Source organism: Monodon monoceros, unplaced genomic scaffold, assembly GCF_005190385.1.
Source record: "Monodon monoceros isolate NGI ecotype Baffin Bay Population unplaced genomic scaffold, NGI_Narwhal_1 Super_Scaffold_15, whole genome shotgun sequence".
NCBI lineage: Eukaryota > Metazoa > Chordata > Mammalia > Artiodactyla > Monodontidae > Monodon > Monodon monoceros.
The window spans coordinates 114,973-123,383 of NW_021703771.1; the positions used below are offsets into that span (position 1 = coordinate 114,973).

General features: G+C 37.0%; 1 protein-coding gene across 1 annotated transcript in view; it reads right to left on the bottom strand.

Annotated features, from left to right (window-relative positions):
• LGSN (lengsin, lens protein with glutamine synthetase domain) overlaps window positions 1-8,209 on the bottom strand; it is a 29,178-nt gene extending 20,969 nt beyond the window's left edge. Inside the window, exon 1 of the mRNA XM_029223307.1 lies at window positions 8,153-8,209. Coding sequence (XP_029079140.1) covers window positions 8,153-8,182 — 30 coding nt within the window. The 5' untranslated portion in view covers window positions 8,183-8,209. The remainder of the gene's footprint in view (window positions 1-8,152) is intronic.
• Between the last annotated feature and the right edge of the window lie 202 nt (window positions 8,210-8,411).

An 8,411-nucleotide genomic window follows, 5' to 3' on the forward strand; every position in this document is an offset into this window, starting at 1 on the left:
TTGATGAGGGGAGATGCATGAAACAGCCAGCAAGAAAAAAAAATCCCACATCCCTACATCAAGTTTTTTATTTGTTTGTTAATTTTTGTTTTTGTATTTGCTTGCTTGCTTTTTCATGTACCTCCCCTCATTAATAAAATCAGAGTTTGGGGTTGACATGTACACACTGTTATATTTAAAATGTATAACAAACAAGGAACTACTGTGCAGCACAGGGGGAAAAAAGCCACATCAAGTTTTAACCTGTGTTAGAAATAATGTTAAAAAGGATCAGTGATTATCAAATTTAAAAGAATATATCAAAGAGAAAAGAATTTCAGTTTCCTTAAAATGTATTCTTCAAAGAGAAGGGGAAGAAATGTGTTCAAAATATTTGTAGAAAGATACTTCAAAGAACACATTCTAAACTCACATCAGCTTATCTAAAAATATCCATACCTATTAAACACTTTTCCTACTTCCGGCAACTTGGTCTAAAAAATAATTCAAAATATGTAAAGTTATATGCATGTCCAGTGCCATCTTTGTTATAATAGTGAAAACTTGAAAGCAGCATAAAGTAGGAAGAGTTGAATACAGTGTGGTAATTCTGTTCAATAATTCCCCATTTAAAAGTACGTGCTTCCATTTCCCACATTTTTCTTAGATTACCACAGTCATTACCGACTTTCTCCTTACCCTCAGTGTTACCATTCTCCTACCCATCCTCCAGACTTCTGCCCATATCACTTCTCTAAATCACAATTTTGGTCTTGTTATTTCTCTGCTTAGGATACTTCCACAGTTTCCCATCTCCTTCAGGAAAAATTCAAATTAGTATTCTCTGAGGCCCTGCATAACCCAGCCTTACCAATCTCTCCAAACCTTAAGGCAATGATTAGTTTAGCCCAAGTATCATGATTCCTTAAGTGCCAAGTATGTATTTAGGTGCCCCTTCTAGAATTAAGAACTTCTGCAGCCATAAACCAAGGAACTACTTAGACCTCCCAATATCCACTAGGGCAATCTAGGGTATAGATTACAGTGATCTGAACTAGGATAATGGCTGTAGAGATGAGGCAATAAATGAGCATACTACAGATATATTGGGGAGGTAGATTTGGCAGGTTGGTGTTTGACTGGATATAGGAAATAAAGTAGACAGAAGGATTAAAGATAGCAGTAAGGTTTCTGACCAGGAAACCCAAATGAGGAGGAGACCTGAGAGGAGAGTTTCTGGGTTCTATTTCGGGTATATAGAATCTAAGATAAGTGTGTCATCTGGAGGTACCCAGCAAATATTAGCCATATGGGTCAGAACCCAAAAGATGAAACAAAAGGAAAAAAGCAAAGGCCTGACAGTGGTTGGAATTATTAAGGAAAAAAAGAGCAGAGACTGAAAAAAAATAAGGACTAAGATAAAAATGAGAACAACAATATTTAATGATTAAACATAGAAATTGAATCTCAGACAGTAGTCAGAGAACAAAGGATGAGAATGTGAAAGAAAAAACTGGGACAGGATGGCTTCATTGACATAAAAAGATAAAAGCTGTATTTCAAAGAAGGGAGCACCAATAGGCCATGCTACTGAAATGATAAATAAAGTTAGCATTAAAACTTGCCCATTGTTTTTTGCAACAAGGTCACTGGAGGCCTTGGTAAGAGCAGTTTCAGTGGAAGAATGTAAGCAGCAGCCAGACTGCAGTAAACTGAGGAAGACTGAGAAGTGTTCAGTCCTGGGTCCACACACAATAAGTGCACCAGAGATGTCCACTACCATCGAGTGGAGACAGGCAGGAAATACTACTCAAAAATACAAGAGAAGAAGACAGAGAGGATGGCCAATGGGAGAGTGCCTAGGGGTCCAAGAAAAGCTTATGTTGCTTTTAGGAAGAAAAGACTTACAGGTATTGTATTTAAATACTTAATGAAAGGAGTCTATAAAGAAGGAGATGTTGAAGAAAGGAGAAAAAGGATAAAGCGAGATCCCTGAAAGGGCAAAAAGTATGGAAACTAGAGTTGAAATGAAGAAATAACTTTAATATGTCTCCTTCCATAAGAGGAAGTAAAGAATATAGAAGATAGAAGGTTAGAGGAGGGGAGAAGAGGAAAAATCTGGAGGAAGAGGAGAATTAGGAGTAGGAGAGAAAGAAGGGAATCCTCAACTTTTAATGAGTGCTTTTCAGATGACATAACTGTACCTCAGTAAGATTAATTGTACCTAATGAGTGGCAGAATCGGAATTTAAAACTAATTTTAAACTTTGATCTTTCTTATTCATTCTGGGTGTGCTCAGACAGTAAGTATATGGAAAACTAAAGGTTTAAGAAGAACGGAAGTGGTTTGACATAGACATAGCAGGGAACAAGAAAAATCCAACTCAGGAAACAAAAATGTCTAGTGTCTAAAAGAACTGAAGACTTTAAAGTTTTAGTGGCACCAATCTTCACAGGTAAATTATTTTTCTCCAGCAATGCTCTGTTGGTGTTGTGAAAAACACATGGTTGAGGTTTTGTGATGACACAAACTCAGGAAGACAATGACAAAAATAAGTTGAAGATATTGGCAAGTAAGAGGCTAAAATAATGAGACATGAAATCCAAGACAGATGGCATAGGAAGCGAAATCAGGAAAGACTGACAAAGAGAACCTAGTCAAGGGATTGGAGAGTCCTAGAAGGGGCCATTTTAGATATACCCTTGAGCTTAATATATTGACTAGAATAAAATGGAAATTGATTAAGTATTTTCTAATAAATGAATGAATGAATGGCAACCAAGGTCTACCATGTTGAAACACAAGGCCAGAAGGGACATTTGATTCAGATTTCTCCTTCATAAATAATACCAAATGAGATTTCTTTAAATGTCCAACAGGACTTGATAGTAATCCAATAGGTTGACATAATCAAAACAGCTTTCCTAGATAAAATATTATGTGGAATCCTTCAAAGTTTTCTCGAGAAGGGCTTAGAGAAAGAGAAGCTTCTGCTGGTGACAAGCTGCTCCACAACTCTGTCCCCTCTCCCCATTAATTTCACCATTTCATAATTTCCTTCAGGGTTTTATTCACCATATTTACCTTCAAAACGACACCTTATCTCCAGGGTTATGATTACTCCCTTTAAAATATAGAATCTTATTTCCAATGCTTCCTTATAGCATAGCTGAAACATGCTAATATTTCAAAAGAATGTTCTAAACATTAAAGAACTATATGAAAGAAAATAAAGAAAACTCAGAAACATTAAAGAGAACCAAAATATTCACTTTCAGTGAAAATATTCACTGGTAGTTAACTATGTTTGTATACTCTGATCTGTTCCACGTCTTATTTAAAATGTTAGTCAAATTATTCTCCTTTTAAGTTGTCTGGCTTCACAGATAAATGAGCATCATTTGGAGTTTATTTAAAAATTTCAGGGATTTCCCTGGATGTCCAGTAGTTAAGAATCTGAGCTTCCACTGCAGAGGACACAGTTTCGATCCCTGGTAGGGGAACTAAGATCCCACATGGCAATAAATAATTAAATAGAAAAAGAAAAACTTCCACACCGCTTTATGGCTTAGTGAGTAATTCACTCCTTCCACCAAGCTGTTTCTGCAAAGTCACTTTAGTCTTTCACTAAATTAGAGAGTCCCTGAGATCATTATGCACAAGGACCCAACTTATAGAAAATAAGATATTCTTACAAAGACATTACCTACATATCTACTTATTATAAAAACTAGACCTTCATCTTTATATTTTAAAGAATTTTCATCCTTAAACTGTGTTGCATTTTAGGAGCCTTCATCTGAATACATGAAAAGCAATAAGAAATCTGAGTCTTTTTTTTTTAAACTTCACATTCCAACCGAAGAGCGCCATCTCCATCCTTTGAAGTGAAACTATGCATCGACGAAAAATACAAATAAATTTTTTGGAAGTTACAGAGAATCCAAATTTTACTTAATATAACGGGCTAACATGGGATGGGCTATTTGGAAAAGTGTCAAGCTTCTTATCCTCAAGTTCATTTGTGGAGAGGTTAGAGAGTCAAATGTCAGAGATGACCCAGATCATTTCCAGTTCTACCACCATAGATGCTCACCACCTTTGCAATAAGATAATCTATATACTAGTTGGCAGATTAGATGGAACATAATATATATCCACATCCGCCCAAGAATTATAGAGAAACTATCATTATAAAAAGCCTCTGTGTGAAGCAATTGTCACAGTGTAAATGATATGGCTGTTCCTCAAGTGGAGAGTTCTGGATCTTGCTTCCATTCCCAGCAAGATGGCAAATAAGCAACATCAGCACCAAGCCCAGAGAAAATCGCAACTTCAGGGGCAAAGTAAAATATGCAACAGTACATTCTATACAAGAAAAAAAATGCCTAATCAATAGTTTCAGATAAGGGAAAAATGCTCTTATAAAGGTCTAACACCATGTTATTTTCATAACATGAAACTAAATAACAAAGGAAGCTGAAATAATAAAGGTAGCAAAACGTTTGGTCAATTCCCTGGGTTTGGTGCTAGTATACCAGTCTTACTTTGCTTTTTCATAAGTGAACCAAAAAAGAAATCTCCACATTTTCCAGAGAAATTAAGATTTTCACCTAAAAATATATTTATCTGTGTAGATAGGATCAAAGTAATTTTTGAAGGCTTTGTGCATGGGCAGAAAAGCAACAAGTATACTTCAACACTAAGAAAAGACTTGTAGAAAATTTTTAATGTACATTTAGCATATAATATAATACATATAATATTTATGATAATGGATTCTTGTAATATAGTTGAAATAAGATCCCAGAACATTATAGAACTGTTGGTGAAAATATCAACTGATAGGCTGCAGTAGATAAAAATACTGGGTCTCATCAAAAATATTTTAGATATGACAGGAGAAGGCATTCTATCTTTTTAAAAATATGGTGTGCCTGTAACTAGAATACTAAATATAGTTCTCATCAGTATACCTTAGGAAAGACTTAATGGGCTAGAAGTGAATAGATGTGTGTTTATATAAATGTATACCACATATAATTATTTCATTATGACATAGAAAAGCAAATGAAGTTCTACCATGTAAATAAAAAGTGTAAAACTCTTTAAGGCCGTAAAAATGAAAACTTAGGGAAGATATTACTAGTCAGTCTAAAATATACTAGAGTATGCATGATAACTAATTCCTGTTTCATGAGTGCTCACTGTGTTGTAAGCACTATTCTAAGCACTTTGCAGGTATTAAGACATTTAATCCCTCCACAATACCTCTTCCGTTTGGTAATATTAATGTCCAAATGAAGCCCAGAGAAGTCCAATAATTTGCCCTATGTGACACCGATAGTAAGTAACAGAGCTGAGATTAAAACACAGACATTTTGGCTTCAGGGAATGTACTCTTAGTCACTGCATGTGAAACACAAACCTAATTTTTAACATTGAGAGAGGCGCTTAATGAACTGGAAGGAGGTACATTTGAGGCAAATGAAAATAAGTATAAAATGAGCTAAAAACCTTGAAATCTGAAAACAAGACGTTGAATCCTAAAATACAAAACACATTTCAAATATAAAAATAGAATCAAGAAGTCTTTATAAACTTGCACACACGGTAGCATAGAGCAGGAAAAGTAGGGTAAGTTGGGGTAGGTAAATCTGTAGCCTTGAGTGTGGCCTCAGTCAGTTACAGCCTCCCCCAGTGCCATGCTTGCTGCCAACACATACAGAGGCTGCAGAGGATGAGAAGCCTCTGGTCTCACCCCAGCTGGCACCCATTTCGCTTCCACATTTCAATGTGGAAGGCTCAGCCTTTTGTGTCCACCTGGGTGGATGTTTTCTGTATTGAGCCATAAGCATCTACAGGGCAGAGGGTAGATCTTACCCAGGTCTCTTGGCATATCACGCAACTCAGTGCCGCACTCAAGGTTTTTGATAGATAGATTTTAATTTTGATAACTTGATGTGCTGCTATTTCCCTCAGTTTCACAATGTCATACACCCATAGGGTGTATTTTGAGGAATAAGAATGTGTTTTTGATCTATTTTCTTTTCACCGTTGATAAGAATTTGGCTGAACACACGACTTCATGACATTGGAATAGGGAATGTCAATAAACTATTCTTTAGGGACATACCATATCTAAGGTTAATAACAGTTCATTTTTACTGAAGATTCTGACAAAGAATTTGTTCAGATTGGGTACATGATCATCCTGGGGATTTTCCTCCTACATCTCATCCACCCTCCTGAATCCATCGGGCCTTTGTTAACCTCATGCTGCTGCTGCTTACTTTACCAGAGTGTCTGGTACAGCACACAATCACTGTCCTTTTCTAGGCATCAGTTAACAGGAAAAGGATATCATACACCATCTCCCTCGCTCCTCTCATATTCATTCTCTCTCAGAAATATGACCCTAGGCAGGAAAACACAGAGGAGGTTATTCAATGAAGAGTTGGGTAAACTGGATGCCAAGGCTCACCTTTACTACATCTATTAAATATAATGTCCATCCCAGTTAGCAGGGAACTTTTTCCCAAAAGACAGAATATGTCTTTTGTTGTAAAAATTGTATACTTTAAAATCATATTGTTGGTTTTTGTATTCTCCTAAGAGTGAACTATAAACATTTGGTCTAGGCTGGTCTTGGGGAGAGTGTGACTCATATATTTTCACAAAATCTAGGTCACCTGGAATCTTTAAAATTGTGGAAGGTGGGGGAGAAAACACAGTTCTGCCATAGGCTCTGGAGTAGTAAAACCTAATCCAAGAAGAAATTAAATAGTTAGAAATCAAAATTTCAAAAAGCTATTATGTGTATACTAACTACTTTCTCTAAGCCATCATTTGCAGCTACAAGTTTACTTTCAGACTAATTTGTTCTCTTACACATGTCTATCATTCGATGCCTCTGACAATGACAGGACACTACTTGATAAGCCACGACCACTTCGCAGTGGTCCCTTCTTCACACAGTGTAACCCGGTTTCCTTGTGGAAAGCACTTGTCTCCATCCCAAAGCACACTGCTTATGCTCATTATACACAGCAGTTACCCCATTTTTCCTCAGGTGTTTGTTTTCCTTTTTTAATAAATTTATTTATTTATTTTGGCTGCGTTGTGTCTTCATTGCTGCGTTCAGGCTTTCTCTAGTGGTGGCAAGCGGGGTCTACTCTTCACTGTGGTGCGCGGGCTTCTCACTGCGGTGGTCTCTCTCGCTGTGGAGCATGGGCTCCAGGCACATGGGCCTCAGTAGCTGTGGTATGCAGGCTCAGTAGTTGTGGCACACAGGTCTAGTTGCTCCACGGCACGTGGGATCCTCCTGGACCAGGGCTCGAACCGATGTCCCCCGCATCGGCAGGCGGAGTCTCAACCACTGCGCCACCAGGCAAGTCCTGCTTCCTTAGGTTTTTAGCTGTCTTCCCCACTAGATGGAGGAGTCTATTCTCTATTTGCCACTGTTTCAAACACAGTGCATTGGTCTAACACTGTGCCTCACACAGAGTAGGCATGCTTCTTACACTGTATTTTCTTAACTTCAACTAATGAAAACCCACATACTCCCAGACTTGACCACAACATACCTCCCAGTCTACATTCTAGACTTTCAGAATGGTCTGTGAGAATAACAGGAGTCAAAGTTGGGTATATACACATTAAGAAGTAATGAGAAATGCTACACGTTGACAACTGAGTTGTTTAAATATATTCTAAAAGAGATGAGTGGCTGTCACTATTTAAAATGACGTGCATTTCAAATATAATTTGAAAATGACTTCTTACCTTTAGTCATTTAACCTCAAAGCATTTTTGTTTGGATGAAACAAAAACTTTGGGAAAACAAAGATTGTTCTCTCAATAACAACCAAAATAGGCATAAAAATTTTTACATCTTACTTATGCTTCAAACTCAGTGCCTAATGAAGTTATTTTAAATGATTCATCAAACCAAATATGCTTTCCTAATGCAAATTCTGAATTTAGTTTTTATTACATTTATAAACTCAATGTGTAGTAGAGAGTTTCTCCATAAACTTCCCCAGTGCAGACATAAAACAAGTGTAATCACGTTGTCCTTATTCATTCTGACACTCAAACAGTTGACATAGAATAATAAAAAGCTTTGCTGTCAGTATTTTGATAAATAACATGTTAATTATTAACTTCATACCTCCTTCAGAAGGTCCCCTTCATCATTCATCTCACACAGTTTTACTTAAGTTGGCTTAGGAAACCACAGTCTCCCCAACAAATGCCTTCAACATGTATTTATACGTATACCCAAAGCAAGCACTGCAGAGGATAAATTGCATAGAGGCTCTTTCCAGAGGGGCCTGACAGGTAACAAAAGATAAGCACCAGACTCTGATGTGTCATGCCCCAGGCACAATACACTAGAAATGCACTAGAAAAGTCTAATGACAAATGTT